This window comes from Macadamia integrifolia, chromosome 11, assembly GCF_013358625.1.
Source record: "Macadamia integrifolia cultivar HAES 741 chromosome 11, SCU_Mint_v3, whole genome shotgun sequence".
NCBI classification, from domain to species: Eukaryota; Viridiplantae; Streptophyta; class Magnoliopsida; order Proteales; family Proteaceae; genus Macadamia; species Macadamia integrifolia.
The window spans coordinates 33,514,025-33,534,509 of NC_056567.1; the positions used below are offsets into that span (position 1 = coordinate 33,514,025).

At 38.1% G+C, this 20,485-nt stretch overlaps 2 protein-coding genes across 3 annotated transcripts in view; one reads left to right on the forward strand and one right to left on the reverse strand.

Annotated features, from left to right (window-relative positions):
* LOC122093460 (proteasome activator subunit 4) overlaps nt 1-6,772 on the reverse strand; it is a 32,656-nt gene extending 25,884 nt beyond the window's left edge. The window contains exons 1-4 of one of the 2 annotated variants that reach the window (XM_042663808.1): nt 6,455-6,772; nt 4,645-4,747; nt 4,418-4,530; nt 3,773-3,895 (exon numbers count right to left, since the gene is read on the reverse strand). In XM_042663808.1, the coding sequence (XP_042519742.1) occupies nt 3,773-3,895; nt 4,418-4,530; nt 4,645-4,747; nt 6,455-6,615 (500 nt within the window). In that variant the 5' untranslated portion in view covers nt 6,616-6,772. The remainder of the gene's footprint in view (nt 1-3,772; nt 3,896-4,417; nt 4,531-4,644; nt 4,748-6,454) is intronic. The other variant, XM_042663810.1, reaches the window with a different exon arrangement.
* Nucleotides 6,773-11,154: 4,382 nt separating this feature from the next.
* Nucleotides 11,155-20,485, forward strand: part of LOC122093457 (flowering time control protein FPA) — a 21,424-nt gene continuing 12,093 nt past the window's right edge. Inside the window, exons 1-2 of the mRNA XM_042663807.1 lie at nt 11,155-11,486; nt 11,675-11,992. Coding sequence (XP_042519741.1) covers nt 11,484-11,486; nt 11,675-11,992 — 321 coding nt within the window. The 5' untranslated portion in view covers nt 11,155-11,483. The remainder of the gene's footprint in view (nt 11,487-11,674; nt 11,993-20,485) is intronic.

The following is a 20,485-nucleotide window of genomic DNA, read 5'->3' on the forward strand; positions in this document are numbered from 1 at the left end:
AAGTTCTAATAACCTTCTATCAACAAACCTGATGGACTCCAAACTATAGTCGAATGTAGAACAGGAGGAAAAGAAGATAGTATCAAAAATCCAGCCCAATCCAGTGACTAGATTGACTGGAACTCATGAACAAAATCTGAGATAAGAAAGAGCTTTAATATTGAAACCCCAGGGTCTGTAACTGAAATAAAACTGGGCACCTACCGAGAAAAAAACACAATGAATAAAATAATAAATGTATAATCAAACCTCCAAAGATGAAGTCCATAAAAGTTTCAGAAATCTCCCAGCATACACTGGAACCACTGCTGGAACTTGAAGAAAAGAAGAGAAAAGAAGGGGATATGGCCAAAGGCTTCACCACCTATGGCCTGTGGGAAAGGCTTCACCACAGTCCACCAGTCCCAAACCAAGGATTCAACACCTTGGGTTGCCACTTGATTCAATGTAATGGCGGCTGCTCCATTGAAGAAGACACTTTTTTCCAATACTCCAAACTGTGGGCTCTTAGGCCCTTCCACTTTATTTATAATGTTTTTTTTTTGGGTGAATATTTATTTACAATGTTTAATAGACATAACAAGAGAAACCACTACATGGGGGGAGTGATGCAGATTAATTACCAAAATAGGCTTGTTTTATTAGGAATAAGCCTAGGGTTGGTCCATACATGTTACGCCGTTGATCCCATGTGTTTTGAGTGTAATAGACCACTTTTATGGGTCTAAAAGGGAGGCTCTAAGATTGAGTACGGGATTACTAGTTAGTTTCCATTTTCATCAGTTTCCTTTTTAGTTGGGCTTGATTTGAGTTATATTTGTTTCCTTAGGAGTCAATTTATTAATTGAGTCAAGTCATTAGTAGTTAGTTTCCTTTTTCAACTAGTTTCTAATTTCAGTTAGTTTCTAATTTCAGCTTTTAGTAACTATTGTATTAGGAGAATATTTGGTTTCCTTTTTGAGGAACATTCTATTTTGTAATTCTCCCCCCCCCCAAAATTAACATTATAAATAAAGAAGAGGAGGCTCCTAAAAGCCTAGAACGATTTTAAAAAAATAATGGTTGTTGCTATTGTCTTCTTCATGAAGAGTTGTCTTGTGTTTGATCAAGGCTGAAGGAATTGGTGTTTGATCCAATTGACTCCTTGCGGCGTGAAGTCCAGGAGGGTTCTACAAGTATCTTCTTATTGCTCTTTTAGTTATTCTCAAGCTTGTTTCATAGATCTGCTACTGTTCATAAGACAGATATCTTATTTTTTGAATCTGCCCAGAAAATCTCTTTTTTCTGCACAATCGGTTCCTGGAACCTGTAGCAGTTTTAGTTCTCTGTTGCGGCTACAGTTTTGATCAAGGCTTTTCTAGCATCCAAGGAGAACTCGGCCTAAGTTAGGGCTGGTTCTGACCAGCCGTTTGGAAGTTCTATAAAATCTCTGTTTTTTTGTCTTTTAGTGATCCGTTTTGGACTGAACTGAGATCGATTGATCTGGGTTGATTCCTGCTGTGATTTTCAGATTCTGAATCATTAATTACCAATTTTTTGACACTATTTTGAACTGTTATCAGTCCTTGATTTGTCTCTGCCCATCTGGTACTGTTCAGTCATAGAAATTACTGGTTTTCTGAGATCGTTATATACTGTTACTTCTATTTTCTGTTGGTCTGATTACAGTGGTTTGTGGGGTGTAATCTGGTTGTTCTCTAGTCTAAAAGTTCCTACAGTTTTGGGACTAGTTTGGTTTGTCAAATCTAGTCCTACATTAGGGAGTAGCTTGGCTGCCAAGAGACTTTAAAAAAGAAACTACACAATAAAATAGGAAGTACTTGGAGACAGAAACTCCTACTTAGCCTAGCTATTGACCAAGAAATCACCCCTGGAAATTGAAATAGAAATCATATCAAATCAGGCCTAAGTAGCATTACAAAGAAATAGAAACTAATGAAACTAGTAACTAGAGATTTGGAAACTCAAAGATCTTGGCAGCTTCAGTATCTCTGATGCCACCTGCCCAAATAGGCCCACAAAAGATCTTCATGAACAGTACCATGTGAACAGTCTTCTTCCTCGAACTGCATCACTTTCGCCCAAGAGCTCCAGAGCTACTAGAAACCCTCAATTTTTTTTGGCAAAATCCTTCATTTTGTTGCTGAATCAAGACTTGGTGGTCAACTTTGGAGCATCCACTCTAACAATTGGGTCGATTTGAAGCATCAATTAGCTAAAATTTCCCACCTATACAGCTGTTGTGATGAACTTTGAGATATTCTTCAAGCAGATGATGACATGGGAACTTTATACCAAGTTAGTCGAGTGGCGACTAATGAAAGGTCTTTATATTCGAGCGCCTTTCGAAACCAAACAACAGATGAAAGAACCCTTAACACTCCTTGCCCTAATTGAAAAAATGGAAGGACGCGATAGTCATCATATGTACAGGGTTCGAAGCCAAACTAACACTTAGGTTTTCTTTTCATTTTTCCATCTAATGATTCAAACATGTGTAATCATGGTTAAATAGGCACTCATTCAAGTTTCAGGGCAAAATTCCACTTTTTCGGCACTGAAATAGCCATTTATGTATTTTCACATAAATGGATCGAATTTTGGTGGGTCTCAGCCATTTTGCCGAAACATTTTGGTTTCAACAGGGGTTCAAATCCAAAATTTTTAACCTTCACACAATTACATGCTTCAGAATGGAGTAAGGGTGGACTACGCGAAGATACATTTCAGAGAGAAGAGAAGATCAGGTTTTACTCACTTCAGGAATCAACCAGGAAGGTAGTGCGAGGACAAAGAAGAGAAATGATAGGTCTGTTATTCCAAAATACAATGGTATATTGGTATAGCAAAATTAAAGGCAAAAACAAACTTGCAATTGAAATTCAGGGAACAACAAGAGCTTAGAGTGCAGGAATAGAGAAGGAAGATGAGCAAAGGACAAACTTCTAAAAAAGTAGTGGTAAATGGTAATCCATTTGACTGCAAATATGAAATAGTAATACACCAGATTTGCACAATAAATAAAATAATATCAGCTAATGATTCATGCAGCAAAAAGTTTAAACTCATAAACTAGCATAACCTTACAAATCAAAATAGCCTGAATGATGGCATATAAAAAGTCATTTGACCTTACCTTTTAACACAACTCCCTATACACGATGGAACAGAGAAGAGAACCAAACATAGTCCACAGGATCTTCAAGGGATCAAAGACTACCAGAGTCGAAAGGAAACTAAAGAATCATGGATGGAAACGGAGCAAATTAAATGGTTAACCACCAAGTCCTGTAACTTCACTGGGCTTTTCAGTCAAGTTCAGGTCTTGGATGGAGAACCAAGCATGTGGCTTCGCTTGGTTTTCTCAAGGACTTTCAATGGTTAAGATGTCATTTCTCTGATCCTTTTCCTCATATCCCGATCCAAACCCAACCTTCTCTGCCCACCCTACCTCAGGTTTAGGGTCAAGGTTCCAGCTGACCACCTTATTGAACCCAAACTGTCACCATCCCTACAAGGAATCTCCTCATGTGACAATGGGAAAAAAGGGGGGGGGGGGATAAATATCCAGAACTGACCAAAACAGATACAGCAGAACAAAATTCTTTCTCCAACGCTTTTATCCACAGTATTATCTGAGAAACAAATTCCCTTAAACTGATGAAGAAATAAGAACATTTCAGGGTTTTCCAAACTGATCTTGTTAACTCCTAATTCACAATTGATGCCTACAAAACAATGCATTTAATTGAAACTGGAGTGAGAATATGACCTAAACTCAGACCATATTTCAGCCGCAGAGCCTGATGGAAAGAACTTCCGGCATGTCCTAACCAGGGAAGTCACAGTCTCAAAATGACGTTGTCTCAATCTCCACCCTTCTGGCCCTGTATTCCTGTATCACAGATGCAACTAACAAAGTTAATATCATATATAGGGCTTGAAACACACACATCCCTCCCCCCCCCCCCCCAAAAAAAAAATTAGCATAAAATAAAGATACGCCCGTTTGTACATTTGAACTACAGCACCATTGTCTACAGACTAGACACATCTAGAGAATCAATAACAAGAAGGTGAATTCTTAAAACAACAATTTCATGAGCAAAAAACCACAAACGAACAGAAAAGAGAAAAAATAAAGGTCTCATTATGATTCTAGAGCACTAGATCTAGGAGACTAAACTGTGGGTAAATAATTTTTGCTGGGACAAACTGTGAGTCTGTGGCATAGATACACATTAACTGATATTTTATTTGATAATCTAGCAACCATGTGAAGATGTCATGCTTTAAATGTAGGAAATAAACAAATATTTCACTGTTGTGTCATGTATGCAGAAGAAAATAGGGAACCTGCATTCAATTTTTTAAGAATCTGAAGCAAAATAATGGAATGCTAAAAATGAAAGCTCACCTCGTGAAGTGTGTTTGTATTAATGTGTCGTAGAAAGGCCGCCACAGAACTTTCAAGGACAATTTCTTTCCATACTTATTCAGTAATTTGACTAGAATATTTCCCCATCTAACCTAATCAAATTAAATTGGAATGTGATTTTCCTCAGGTAAACCAATAAAATAAACATAGGAAACAGATTCTGTGATATATCTGTAATAAAATATAAAATGAAACTTCAATCTTACCTGTGCATAAAGCTTGTTTTGTGATATAAGGAATAATTCTAAACCAACATCCACAAGTGTCCCCACATCTTCTAAGGGCAAGTCACTTTTAGCCTTCACGAAACTGCAATTTGGAATAAGTAAGTTATATAATGATATGCAGAGTTAGCATGCATCCTTTTCATTCAATATCAACCCAGAGTGTGATAAGCTCTCAGAGGAGGATGGTACAATTTCCACTGAAGCCTTATTATACAGAATAGCACTTATTCATCACTCGGGCAGAATAGAATGAACCAATGAACCCAAAAGGCAATCATCAACTGTGAATTGTGAGCTTTTTTGGCGCAACATGCACATTACATTTATCTTATTTATTAAAAAGAAGTGAATCCTAGTTTCCCAAATACAGCCATTGGAATAAAAATCCTTTAAATGATAAAAGAAAGAATATGAAAGCATAATACTCAAAGCAGTGGAAGGGATGATTAAACATCACCCCGAAACAAAAAGGATACAAGCTTGGGAACAGCCATTCTGCCACCAACAATATATCTCACATTTGATAGTAAAACAACAAAAATAACAAGAGAACTTCAATATCCTACTTCTGCATGATTAGATGTGTAATGGTAAATGAAAATAACCAAACTCAAATCCACCAAAGCTATAAAGCCAACCCATGGACTCAGATTGAGATTAATAAATTAAAGTAAGAAAATGGCAGTCTAAGTATGAAAGGATCAAGGTGGTGAGGGAAGCCAAAAATGAATCAGGTTGAAGTAGTCACGAATTACGAGAATTATTCCTATTAAGAGTGCAAGTGTGAACAGGAAACAAGTTTCCTGTTTTCAGACAGACTGTCTTCTACGTTATTTTATTCTTTTATTTTAACAAAGCACCATCTCTTGCCCACACCCAAACAATCCCCACCACCCCCCCCCCCCCCAAAAAAAATATTTCTTTGCAGCCAACCTCAAGTGGGTGGCTGAGTTTTGAAACGTTTTTTGCAGCTCATGAGCCTGTAGGCCAGCTACAATTGCAAATTGCAATAGTTCATACACTGAAATGGATGAAATAAAACCTGATCACACCTAACCTTGCCCAAAGATAAAGCTTAAACTCAGTCAGTTAAATGGCAACTCGATTACAAGTCTAATAAGACATCTGGTGAGTTAATGACTAAATCTACGTAGCTATGGTTTAGTTTAGACCATAGCTACAATTGCAAATTGCAATAGTTCATACACTGAAATGGATGAAATAAAACCTGATCACACCTAACCTTGCCCAAAGATAAAGCTTAAACTCAGTCAGTTAAATGGCAACTCGATTACAAGTCTAATAAGACATCTGGTGAGTTAATGAAAATCTACGTAGCTATGGTTTAGTTTAGACCCGAGTAAGATTTGACTATACATGAAAGCTACTTAAAATTTTTAACATTTCTAAAATCAAAATAAAATCATAAAAAATAAAATAAATAAATAAATAAACATATTACAAAGCGAAAGAACATCAACCTAGACTTTGGCGAAGTGAGACAACACAATCGAAACCAACCAGCTCCGAAAATACGAAACACAAATAAAAGCGAATAAGAAAAAAAACCCAACATTGAAAGAGAAATCCCAAAACAAAATTATTGATCACAAAATTAAAAGGAAAAGGGGAAGGAAATCAAACTAAACCAATTCTCTGACAAAATCAAAGACAAGAACAAGACCATCCCAACAGAAGAAACTGTAACAATGTGAATACTGCAAAATTGAAAACCGAAATGAACCAGAAATGACAGCTGAAAGTGGAATGGAAAGTGTATGAAACTCACAGGTCAATGACTGAGATCCATTTGAGCGTCGAATAGACTGACTCGGGATCATCCGGTCTCCATAATTCCTTCACAGACTTCACAACATAGGCGAATGAATCCTTCTCTTTCTTCGTTTGTTCGGCAACCGGTGGAGGAAGCCAAGCATTATACAGATGCATTTCTCTGGTATCCGCGAGAAATCCAACCCGACGAAATAGAGCTTCTAGTCTGAGAGAATATGAGGAAACCCCTCTCAACTGTTGTTTCTACTTCCGCGCCTGTGAATTTTTATACATCCTTGTTATCTCCTCTCTTTCTTTTCTTGCAAGAAAATTAAGGGGAGACCCCGGGAGAGTGAGGTCAGTATGTGTACAGTAAGAGAGAGAAAGAAAGAGAAAGAGAAAGAGTGACAGATGGATGGAATATACGCAGCATACGACCGTCCCTGGATTGTAGCCGCAGGCGCTAAGACTAATTACCGCTCGATCGAGCGGTCCGATTTGAATCGAACGTTTCAGGTTACTTTACTGACTTTATGATAAACTGTATCGCACGGCGTCTAACGAGTCGGTCGTAAATGTATGGGTATCGTCGATTTCCGATATCGAAAATGGTCTAAAAATCAGTAAAACCTTGTTTTTCTAGGGGTAAAATGGTCTGATCGTATAGTACCCAACACGGCGGATCCAAGTGGCAATAGAAAAGTCCAAAATGAATACGTAATAAGGATGTGACCTGTGGGACAGCCTGTTGGGGCCTGGGGTCGATCCTCTCATTAGTCACTTGGGACGATTCCTTGTACTAGCACTCATTTCACGTCTTAAGGTGGGTTATTATAAAAAATAAAAAAGTGTTCTGAATAACAGAATATCCCTTTAACAAAAGACTCTCTTTAAAAATAAATAAATAAATAAATAATAAACAAAACAAAAGAGTTCTTAGAAAAAAAAACAAAAACAAATCTACCATATTTTATCAACAACAATAAAATTTAGCCTTATCCCAACTAAATGGATCCGCAAGTATTTGATTTACAAAAAAAAAACTAAAACTCTTTGGGGCATCCCACTCACGAACCGTCTACAACTCGAATCTTAGCCCTCCAGCCAGCTCTGTTAGATGTCATACTTGGGTGAAGACTTAACTTTTGTATGTCTCTACTAATTAACTCATCAATGGTCAATTTTGGTCTATCCCTAGCCCTTTTAACTCCATTCATCTGCATCTGGTCACTCCTCCGTACTGGATCATCCAAAGGCCTCCTTTGGACATGCCCAAACTATAGTAATCGACATTCCCTGAGCTTATCTTGAATTAGGGCAATTCCCAAGTCTGATATAACCTGATCATTTTTTATTTTATCTCTCAGGGTTTTACCGCACATCTATATCAACATCTTCATCTCAGTCACACTCAACTTATCGATATTATGCTTCTGCAAATCTACTATATTTCCCTTCTATAAAGTGCATTCAATACCACTAGACAACCCACTGAGTCCTATTTGTTTAGCAGGGACTAGGAAGAAAAAGTTAGGAGTTTGGATCGCACATGTTGAGGCCTGAGGGATGAATATCAAAGACATTAAAGTTGTGGGAAATATATATTTCACGACCACCAGGCCTGTCGAATTATCATTTTCCAATTATGCTGTGATATAATATACCTAGTTGAGATTGATTGGAATTATATTTTTCCAATTGCATGATGGAATGAGGTGGAAAGCATGATGAGGAGTTACCTAGGATGAGGGATTTTTTTTTTTGGTAAAAGCTTACTTCAATTAGATAGAAGACATGAGTTACACAAGGTCTTAGTGCTCAAAACACGAAACCAATGAGTGGAATATAGCCAATCTGTTGTACATGTCATTAACGGGGGGTCTTTCAAGATAAAGGATGGGCAAAACCAATAATTTTCCTAGACATACAATTGTAAACACAATTAACATAAGCATGGACACATTTCTCTTTCACATGGAGTGAGAAAACCATGATGGGCAAAGAAACGGCACATGCCAAACAAAACTTATCACAATATGCATGCGGCCCAACCATATGGCCTGAAAGAATGTGAAGGTACCAGAGGACCCACATTTTCCCACAAACCAACTGACTAAACCTATCTAGAATTAGAAAAGCCAAAACACAACTGGCAAAATGTTAAAAAACAAAAACATAACCGACTAAAATAAGAAAATGGCCATCATAGGTGCCCGACAAGGCAACATAGCCGCATGGGGCAACCCAAACTGTCAGAGTCACGTTGTACATCCCTGTATCATTATCTCCACACACCGTATACTCTCTCTGGGGAACAAAAATCACCCTCGCTCCGGTCCATAGTTCATCCATGGTCACTCCAAAAGCTCGGCTGTAGATTTAAGCCAAGAACTCACTTTTGTCGATGATACAGAGGCTGGTATTTAAGGCCTGAAAGCACAACCATGGCTGCAGCATGGGAAAGCAATAGATCTGATCTGCAGATCTGTTCAAAACAAAATGGCGGCGGTTGTTGCAGAAATATCGCGACCAAATGGCGGCGCTTGTTGCAGAAACATCACTTGGGGCGGAGCGATAGGGGGCTGGCGCAGGTATGCAGCCAGAGATGAGGGTTGTCGTCGGCGTTGTTGGCATCGTCAACGTCTTTGGCGTCTTTACCAACACTGCCGCTTGCATGGGAGGAGAGCCTCCCGGAGGGTACCCATCGATGCTCAGGCTTCCCAATGACGGTCTGGATCTCAGAAATGGTAGGAGGGAATGCCGAGCGGTGATCCAAAGCAAAAGAGACCCCATGGGTCAATTCTCGGGTGCCAAATCGCTTTCCTGAAGTGGAGCGATAGTCCTTGGAAGGTTTCCGGCGATGAGACACAAAGCAAATAGAGAGGGGGAAGAGTATGGGACCGACGAAGGCCCCAACGCAAGTTCCGATCACAACCCATATGCAAGGACCCCAGGTTGTTTTCGAATGCATCAACATGTTGACATCGTTGGCGTCATTGTCTCCATCTTCGGCTAGAGGGCAACCAAGGGTCATGGTGGAGATTGGGTTGAAATTACTCACACAGAGGATAAAGGGAAGGTTTAGGTATACATGTCACTGGGATGGAGGGTAACACGCCACTAGGGCGGAGGTTTTAGAAACAGCTGCTCTCTAATTAAGGAGGCCATATAAAAGCAAAATGCGATTACTTAATCGGGTAAAGTGTCAATGTTGCCCAGTTATGTGCATGTCTCTCTCCCCACCCCTTGTGAAATTATGTCCCTGCCCAACCCATCTTGGGTTTTCATTGGCACATGCATCTAGTTTGTGAAAAGCGAACAATGTGCCCAAACCCTTAGCAGCGTTCTTCTCCAATCAAAGTCTATACACATAATCCACGGAATAAAAGTGAAAAACCGTTCACAACTCCTCACTCACCTCTTTTACTCTCCATGATTGCTTCCTTTTATCGGAGATGAGGGTTTAAGAAATTTGTAATATGAAGGACTTTGTAGCTTGTACTTTAAGGCCACTAGGCGCGCAATTGACATAACGAATATATGGTATTTCTTTTAGTCCAAATACTGCCTCACGATTAAAATGATGGTTTAGCATAATTCTTAAAATCCCTTAACAAAGATTTCCTTCTAAGTATCTCAGTCTTCCAATAGAGTTTGGGGTGAGCAAAGAAGACCTTTTTTATGACATCAGTGATAGAATGAGTAGGAACTTTGTGGTTGGTTCAACATTTTATTACCTACGCATGTAAGGAGGTTTTATTAAAATCAATAGCCTTTGTATCTCAAAATTTGTTGCATCACATTTTAAGCTTCTCATGGCTATGCATGATCATACCCAGAAGGAAGCAACTTGTTTCTTTTAGAATGGGATGATGAAGTGTTTAAAATTCATTGGATTTAATGGCATAAATTGAGTCAATCCAAGGTCCAAGGAGGTCTCTGATATAAAGATCTGACTCTCAAAAATGAGGTTCTTCTTTCGAAGATTGCTTGGAGAGTCTCGATATACATATTATTAATGGGTTCTCATTGTGAGATCCTTATATTTCCCTAAGTGTGAATATCTGAATGCAATACTAATAAACAGTCCATCATGAGCTTGGAGAAGCATTTTGAAGGGCACAAAAGTTCCATGGTCTAAATTTAATTAAGAAACTCATGTTCACTCATGGCAAGATAAGGGATTCAACTCCTCTTCAATGCGTCCAACACCCCAATGTGCATCGGATGACTAGGACAATTTAGGCACGCACCGTTAGGTCTTCTCAATCGTCGATTCGCATTGGGTGGACTGAGATATTGGAGATGATCTTAATGCTAAGATAAGTGGATTCCTTCTCTCCCAAATTTTAAGATCCAACAAGCAACTCCTGCTGACTGCCAAAATTCAGTAGGTTTCAAACCTCATAAATCAAGAAAGTTGTCAATGGAAAGTTTTAACTTCTTAATCAGTTGTTTATTCCCTCTAATAAGGCTACGATCCTCAAGATTCAATTATCTCTTTTTCCATGTGGGGATTGTCTTGTTGGAGAATACCAAACGATAATAGCTTCTTGGTGAAGACAGCATATTAATGGCAATGTAATCTTTAGAAAAAGTAAAGGCATATGATCGCCCATTCCCTTATATTTCCCCATTTTTATCAATGGCTTAAAAATATGTGAGTGGGAAACCGGTTGAATTATGAAAATAGAGGCATAAAGTATCAGGAGAAAAGGAGGCGTAAGAGTTCACGTTTTCGGAAAATCATAAGAGTCAAAAAAAAAAAAAAAAAAAAAAAAACTTATAAAAAAATGATTTAACAAAAATACGTGGGCTTCTCCATAATTTATAGGTGGGGTGGGAGAGTAATAAATTCTCTCCAAAGAAAGACAGAGAAAGGGTGGAAATCGGGAAAGCAGACGGCATAGTCGAGAGTCGAGACTCTAGAGTCCTGATTAGTGGCTTACCACTCGAATTGTGGCTTGAAATCTTGTTGCGATTTCGAAGTGCAAAAGTAGTTTCTCTGCTGCAGTTTTCCCACATTCGTTCCTTGCGAATCAGAAATGGTTAGTTCAGTCAGTCTTAAAAATTTTGAATGTTAGTGACATATCTTTCATTGATTAGGGCTTCTGATTTAGAGGCGATTGGCTTTAAAGATTAGATTTGATCCTTTTGATTGGTTATTATTTGTTCTGAAAATCGTTTTCCGATATCTATTTGGTTGTGACGAGTGTATGCCTCTGGTTCTCTGTAGGCGCAGATTGGTAGGGGAGGTAGGGATAGTCTCCGCCGGGGGTACTCGCCGAGATTCGAAGAGAAGGGTTATCATGGGAGGAACAACAACCCTCCTTCACGATGCCTCTGGGTCGGGAATTTATCTCATCACGTAACTGAAAAGGCTCTCTTAGAGCAGTTTTTGCGGTTTGGCGAGCTTGATGGTGTAGCTTTTCAACCGGGTCGTAGTTATGGTTTCATTACATTCAGGAACGAGGACGATGCAACCGTTGCAATGAGGGGACTTCAAGGTTTTATTGTTTCTGGCATGCCATTGAAAATCGAGTTTGCGAAGGCGGTTAGTTCGTGCCGACGACTTCTATCTAATTTGTTTTCAATGAATTTCTTCTTATTCCTCTTGTACTTCCCGCAAATTTTTTTTTTTTACTCCATCATATAAAGTTTAGAGCACTTCAAAATCTAGCATCCAAAACGTTTATTGCGCAAAATACTCCAAAACTTAACATTCATAACGTAAAATTCAAATGCCAACCAGCATGAAAAGCAGTGACAAGGTTGAACAGTATTAAACAACTTGATATGCATAATTGCATCACCCTAAGTACTTTTATTGATTTATGGAAGCCATCCACACCAAAATACCGTTGCATTTCTGCGATTAATTGTCTGCACAGATCAATGTCTTGTTGCTCAATTTAAATATCCCATGCATTTTAATGCTGAAACTATCTGTACGATATCACACACCAGACAAGCTCTCCATTCGATTTTGTTTTCCGGATTGGCGGATATGGGGTTCTCTATACTACTGTGTACCTTAGTGGGGTTTTACCTCACAGTAGCTATAGCATCAATACTGTTTAGTGTCAGTTATTGTTGGATGCATGGAGGCATTCATTACAACATGTCTTTGGCCAATAGTGGAGTCAAGTAACCGTTAATAGTTTAAATAATGCAGGAGCGGTATGAGATGCCAAAAGGGTGACTAGGATTAGTTCCACAGATCGATGGATCTGATTTCATATACAGATGCATAATGGTCTTTTTTCTTAGGGAGGCAAAGCTGTTATTTAAAAGGTGCCAATAGCTAGTCTTCTTTAATTAGTGTTGATTAAGAAGTTTAGTTTTAAAGAAATTAATTTAATTGTCAGTAACCTGGGTCATAGACTCATAAGCAAGTAAAGACAGTTTGTTTGTAGTGTTAGGAAAGTAGAGTTATAAACCATAGATGGAAGAACCTTAACACTTCTTGCCCTAATTGGAAAAATGAAAGGATGCAGGTGGGATATTATTGAATGGAGCTTCAGAATAATGACACTTTCTTCATGGGGCGAGTTTAGTTGTTCCCAAAGGAAGACTCTCATTGGGACGAAAAGCTGACAAGTTGACGTTCTGACGTTCGAGTCGAACCAGGCCCAAGAAAGCTAAAGCTTTCGGAACAATCCAATTGTATAAATATTGCATTAATTGCTATGCCACTCTTTCTTTTCTATTCTTCTTTTTGAGTATTCTCCACTGGTTTTCTAGTCAAGCCATTGGAATGGAATAAGATAAGAATCTTTGACTTTGAAAAAGCCTCTCCACTTACTTGAAACCAGCTTTCCCTTTGTAGAAGACTTCTTCCGAATGGCATGATTGTCCGCAAATGCATCTTAATCTTCACAAAAGATTGACTCCTCCTCCCTTAGGGTAGGTCTTTCAAAGCCTTCTTTCCTGATCTACGACCACCCTCAGCCTCTTTCTTTCTGGGTGACTCAATTCTTTCAGGCAATCAACTCGTACTTGTAAGGAAAGGGTATCAATGTTGATATGTCGTTCGCTACATGTGATATCTGGTTTTTCAGTAATGTCTTTCTCTGGTCAATGTCATTATTTGGTGCATGGTCCAATTCATATCTCTTTCTTCTATATAGTTCGCTCACAAAAGGGCATTTAGGGAGGTTTCCCATTGGGAAGTTTGTTTCATACCAATCTCGTATTTCTTGATCTCCTTATAGCCGCCTTGTTTCATATGATATTTTTTCTATTTCTCATTGTATGTTTTTAGCCTCTCTTAATACATTCTCACAAGATTAAGTTGAATGGATTAGTTTTGGCTATTACGTAAATGCCTTGCGTGGCTGTTATTCTCTTCCCTCCTACTTCCTCTCCTTATTTTTCTCTTTGTTTCTCTTGTTCCAATTCTGTTTGCATATCAGACTCTGTTCTAGAAGCATATCTGATCAGGATTTGGGCCTATAACTGTTGGCTGATATAATTAGTTTTCTTTTTGTTTCTATTGTTCCAATTATGTTTGCAGATCAGAATCTGTTCTGAAAGCAGATCTGATCAGGATTTGGGCCTATAATTGTAGGCTGATATAATTTTCCTGCATCATTAAGTGAGAACATTGTTGAAACATCAATGGAGAGTATGGTCAAGAAAAGAAAGATCATTTTGCTCAACATACTTACTAGAGAGGAAAGTTGGTATTTCAAAATGGGGGGAGGCAGTTGGGATGGTCCCTTCATGCCAAGGAACTGTCATACCATTGAGGCCTCAGTTCTAACTGACGTACAACTTCTTTTATTTCTAATATTGATGATAATGTAGGACGGCTTGGCTGCAAGAGAACAGCACTAACCAGCCTAGACGAATTCAAGATCATAGTGAGTGAAATAACAAAATTTGGATAGGCTTCAGTTGGATCCTAACAGCAATGGGTTCAACATTTCAACAGAAACTTCAGCAGTAATTTCAAGCCTTCAATTGTTTCTCAGTTGCAGGTTAACTCACAGAACAATAAATAAAATATGAATAAAACAGAAAAATGGAGAAGAAGGATATGTTGGTATCTCACCTACTGTAGAGAAGTCCTCCCGCCTAACCCCACAAGGGCATCTCACTTAAGGGCTTCTCACCAAGCTGTCTCTCACTGTATCTCACAACTTTCATGATCAATAGATCAATTTCTTTCTTTTACTCAATTCATTGGCTGTAGCACAGCCCTTTGCTTTTATTTATAATAACTCCAATTAAACCAAATTGATGGAAGGCTAGAACCTCCCATACACAAGTCAATCCCTACCTTTTCTACAAATAGGAACCAAATAAACTAAAACGCTTACTTCCTAAATCTGAAAAGTGAAATTAGAAACTAAATAACAGTAACAACTAATTTAGGAACTACCAAATAGGATGTAAAATCTCCACAAAGTTGGATGATAGTCGATATTGGAAGGAGTTGTCCACTTAAATTAGCAATTAGGCTTCGAGGCATCTCCATACAGCTGGCCATAGAATCTTCTAGAAGTCCAGAGCCGCAATCAACCAACACTCCCACAAAAATCTCCACGCATATATCAAGCTGATCTCCTAATTAAATTCCATGCAAGGCTGTAAATATTCCCTGATTTATCTCCGAACTCTTAACTATGTGAGCTGGCTGTGGGGCCCATGAAGGCTGTTGGTTATCGCACAAATTAGTTCTAACTTTTAATTGATGGCCTTCTTAGCTGGTTTGTAAAGACAAAAAACTGGACAGATCTCTGCCATCAATCTATATCAGAGGACTTTGTTGAGGATCTTGTGATCAAGCAGTTGTCATGAAAATAATAAAAAAGATTGTTAACTTTTGCTGGCTGTCCATATATATAGTTTGCAATAATTATGGAGAATTTAAGAGCCTTTTTTTTTGGGGGGGGGGGTATCAGGGGCAACCCATTTTATTAGGTTAGTTATACCTGTCCTTGGGCTTATTCATCATACAGTTCATATTTTTTCCTTGTCTTCTATTAAAAAGAATGAAGCATAAGAGGGGAATATGAAGGATCCCATAGGAAACAGTTTGCTGATATGAGTGGATTGGTTTTGAGCTGCATTAAAGGTATAGCTCTATCAGTGTTGTCAATGTGCAACTGAGCCAAGTGTGACGGGTTACCAATGACTGATCTGTCTCTGTTATCCCTTAAATACTTCAAATGTTTCCACTAAAGGCTGGTCGAACACTCCACCATTTGATTCTCAATTAACACTTTAGTCAGTTATATGTGTATATTTTATCTATCTAAATTGGTAATACAAGCAGTTAATCAAGCAACCTTATTATTAGTTTCCACTCTTTTCTTTTTGTGAGGATAATATCGTGTCTTATGTAATTTAACATGGCAAATTGGAAAATGCAAGTTCACCTGGCTACCGTTGATTGTTCCTTTTCCGCACCCCCATCAGCAGTAAAATATACTTCTCAAAAAGAATAAAAATGTAAAAAAAATTTAGATTCTTCTGGATTCATCTTTGCCTTTCCTATGATCCCTTTGAACTATCACCACTAAAACAGTTTACCTAGAGTTGGACCCCTCAAAATAAAAAAAACTGCTATAACGTAATGTCAGTGACAATCCTGCTTGCTTTTTTTTTTCCGTTAGTCATTGGACTGAACAAAAGATTAAAAGTCTTAAAAGACATGCAAAGAAAAAGAAAACGAAGATCCCACAACCTTCTCATTACCCTTTACCATGCCCATTGATTTTCCTCCACTGAGACACATTATTTCTCTGACCAATGCTGTCTTGTGGTCACGAGGCTTGTCGACAATGCCATAATCTAATAGAGCACTATAGCATGCAAGACACAACCTACTGCAGTGCAACATTCAATGCCCTTCGGAGAGAGTACTGGCCTTACCACATGGGTTATGAATGTATCATTCAATAAGAAACCGTAAAGATTAAAATGAGTTTCCTGTGGGTGTATCTACCATATGCTATAACCCGATGGTTTGTCGCTGGAGCCATCACTAAATGTGTGAAATTTGAGGTCAGGATCGCTTCTTACTGATGATTGGTTCAAAGAACCTTAACAAGTTTACGTCAGAATGTCAGATATTTGAACTAATTGATGAGTTGCAAATGCTAAATGCCATTAGATGAGCACTGCGAAAGTTATCACATTGCGCAGCATGAACAAAATTGATGCAACTAACTACTAAACTTGCTATGCTCTTCGAGTCTACATCCTTTCTGAAATATCCTTATGATGATGTCAGGTGATTAGTAAAAATGACTAGCCCCAAATGGCCTTCCATGGAGCAGCGTTGCACATGTGGAAATTCAGATGAATGTTTTTTTTTTTTTTTTGTTTAAAACTTCAATTGGAATAAATTTGACTATCTAAATCTTATTTATCTATTATTTTTATTTATTTCTTTGTTAGACTGGTGTTATTTGTTGGCTAGTTGATCTGCATTGGAATATATCAATCTTGTCAGTTAATGGTTTAAAGTACAATAATCTAACACCATTCTTTGATTGATGTTATCAATAATGATAGGGTATGGCAAGACATATTGAAAGTCATGATTCATCTATCTCTAAAATGTGAATTACCCTATGACAAAATACCTGACCTGCATCTGAAGTGATCCTATTCCATGGTTGCAACCAATTTGTTGCCTCCTTTTTGCACTTCATAAATTTATGTACAGTAGAAATCACACAATTTCTTTTAAGTTCTTATTGCACCGTGCTGAGTGGCCTTCATTCAAAACTGACTGCAGGCTTGAATACCAGAATTCATTGGAAATTGACTTTATATATCTTGGTTGAAAACTCAATAATACCTAAAGGAATAGGCATGCCCAAGGCAGAAATGGTAAAACTGATCTTTTGAAGTCAGAGGTTCAGAATATTCATATTCCTGTGGGCTGTGGCATAAATGGGCCTTAGCCAAATGTGAGATGCAGAAATCCATCCAATTATAAGTTAAAACATGCAATGCTGGATTTAAAAAGAATGCTTCATAATTCTCACTTTAATCAGCAGCCCATTATCAGCAGCCTTAATTTAAATCATTAAGTTGAGAGAAAGCAAGTTTCCATCATTGTGTAACAGCCTCCCATGGTTCAAGTAATGATTTTGAGAGGGACTAATATTCAACAAGCATGATGCACATTCTAGAGCTTTTTACTCAAAATTAAAACAGTTGTTGGAAAGCAGAAATCTGGATTTTAGTGTCCCTATAGGTTATGTATTTGCAAATGCCTAGAATGAAAATACTTTTGGAAAAAAAGTTGTCAACCAAGAGGTCTGAGACTTCTACTTACAGATAAAATTTCTTTTTGATTTGCTGACTGCTTTTCACCATCTCTAATCAAGGGGCAAGGGAAATACCTGTGACTGCCAAATCCTTTGCAAAACAACTAATTATTACGTTAAAAGATCCATGCAAACATTCAATTTGTCAGAAAGCTGGTGTAAAATAAACAGGAATATACTATTCTAGCCTTCTAGGATATGCTTGTTTTTCTTGTCACCTGCGTAAGGTTTTACATTACCATAGTTGATCTATACTCCTCGTCATTAAATTATTTCAGTAACATTCTGGAAAGGTGCTTTCACTATTTACAAGCTACAAAATATTGAGGAATATTATATCTGTACGCAGCGTCTCCGCAAAGGAGTAAGACTGCGTAGATTATGTCCCTCCCTAAATCCCATAGTGACCGGAGCTTCACACATTGGGTAGTGGGTACGCCCTTTTATCATATCTGTATGGATGAGTGTAAACAAAACAAAATATTATTCTTAGGTTATGATGATCTTATGTTTAACTAAGTGTTGTGCGGGTGATTAGTTCATGGCTTACCACCATTGCCATTGAAATGATTGCGTGCAACAAGTGGTTACCTCTCTCTGTATGGTGAATTCCCAGAAGCATTTTCCTCTGGTCAACCTGACTGTGAATACGTGCTTTGGCCATTGAAATGATTGCGTGCAGCAAGTGGTTATCTATCTCTGTATGGGTGAATGGAATCCCCAGAAACATTTTCCTCTGCTCAACCTGATTGTGAATGTCTTGTTTAAGATTTTTTTGTTATTACCTTTACTGCACATGGATTTGTGGTCATTGATGGAGATGTTCCATGTGTTGGAGCTGGATGTAAGATGATAATTTGCTGTTGCCAAAATAAGGAACAATTATTTCTGGGGTTACAACATTCTAGAAACCATTTTATTGTGCATTTATGCATTGGCGTGGTTGATATTTACTTGGATCTAGCAGTTCTGAGGTTGAAAATCTGAAAGTTAATGCTTTACTTTGAACAATGAAGGGAATGGCTATTTCTCAAACAAGTTCTTCTGAATCCAAGTATCTTCAAGGTTCAGGCACACCAATTACCACTTCAACTGGATCAGAAGCATTGATTTGCTTTAATCTTTCATGCGGTGAAGCTGTGTACATTTTGTAAGAGAAACACCGTGGGCTCAAATCCATATTCAATCTGGAACTGAATCAAGAAACTGATTTGAACTTCTATACAGAACTGTATACTACAAGTTCTAGTCATAGCTGCAGAGCCCACCTGTTATTGGATTTTCTATAATCCCCCTCCCCCCCCCCCCCCCCCGCCCCTTGATGATGCATGGTGTTTGTGAGTTTGGTGGAATTCTAAGAGTTTAAGTACCCAAGCACCAATGTGTGCATATGCAAAGTTTTCCTCATTGCTTAATTTTTCTGTCTTTTATAACTGGATTTTGATACTTGAGCTCCTGATGATACAAATGTCAGATGTGACAACTAGGTTTTCTTTAGAAGCAAAACCTTGTGTGGATCAGTATTGCTTAGGAAGTATGACAGGTGGCAATTATAATTGCTACGTCATTGTCCTAATGGGATCTAATTTTGCTGGCTTACCTCAACACAGGACGCCATACTATTTTTCTTTTGATTGACACTGATGCCATAATGCATGATGACCCAACCTTTTCATTTCTTTAACACTCCCTCCTCTCCCCACACACCACACCCCCCCCCCCCCCCCCCACAACCAAAAAATATATATATATGACAGTTCCTACTCATTTGCTTATGTGATTGGATAGAAGGTTTGATTAGGGAATTTTTTTCATTCTCTCCTTTTTACTATGAATCTAGGATTGTTCCTAGTTATTAGCTTTTGTGATTGTATAGAAGCTTTTGATTATGGAATTCTCTCATTTGTTGGAATCATACTTATTCTGAAATTGAGATTAAACATCGAGTTTCCTTCCCAAATCCTGCAGTGGTGGGAGCCTTGTGCACTGGGTATGACCCTTTTTGATATTGCTTATTGGCATTTAGAACAATTAATGAAACAGGTAATGTACATGTGGTGGTTGCCTGTTAAGTTCGTGTTGTATAAGAGTGTTCCTTGTTGACTCTGTATGTATTGGAGTGACTTTTTTCTGAAGTTCAGATGGTGAAGTATACTAGCAGTTGTTTTGTTGAGTTGGAAAATTGTAATGACATTGAGAAAAATTGTCACTGAGGTGCTGATCAGTGATAGTAGTTCTGTTCCATTTTAAATTTCTGATAAATTGTCTCTTTGGGGAGTCGACTTGCTTCTGTGATGGGTTCACTTTACTCTGAAGTAGCAATTTGCTTATCTTGCTCTACAGTAACAAGTTTCTTATCTTGCACACCATCATTTAATGGTATGGCTTCATCTTCTGTTTTGCCCTACGTCTTGAGAATGACATATTATGTCTCCATTTTCGTAGGGACTTATTTCATGGAGCAGTTGTGACAACTATGGTCCCATTCTTTCGTCCACTTCATACTATTGTTGCCTTTGGCTAGGAAGCATATATGGGGATCAAAACTGTGGTTTAAATCTTATAGAGACATTAAAAAAAATTCCGAATTTTATCACTTCTCACTGTCCGCAGAACTAGTGCTCTTTCACCTGGATTTCCAGCAGAAATTTAATTAAATCACTTCGAAAGTTCTCCTAATCTTGATATTACTGGAAAAAGTTTCTATGTTCATCTTATCTGTTTCTGCTGTTTGAATATTTGATGATTCCACCCCC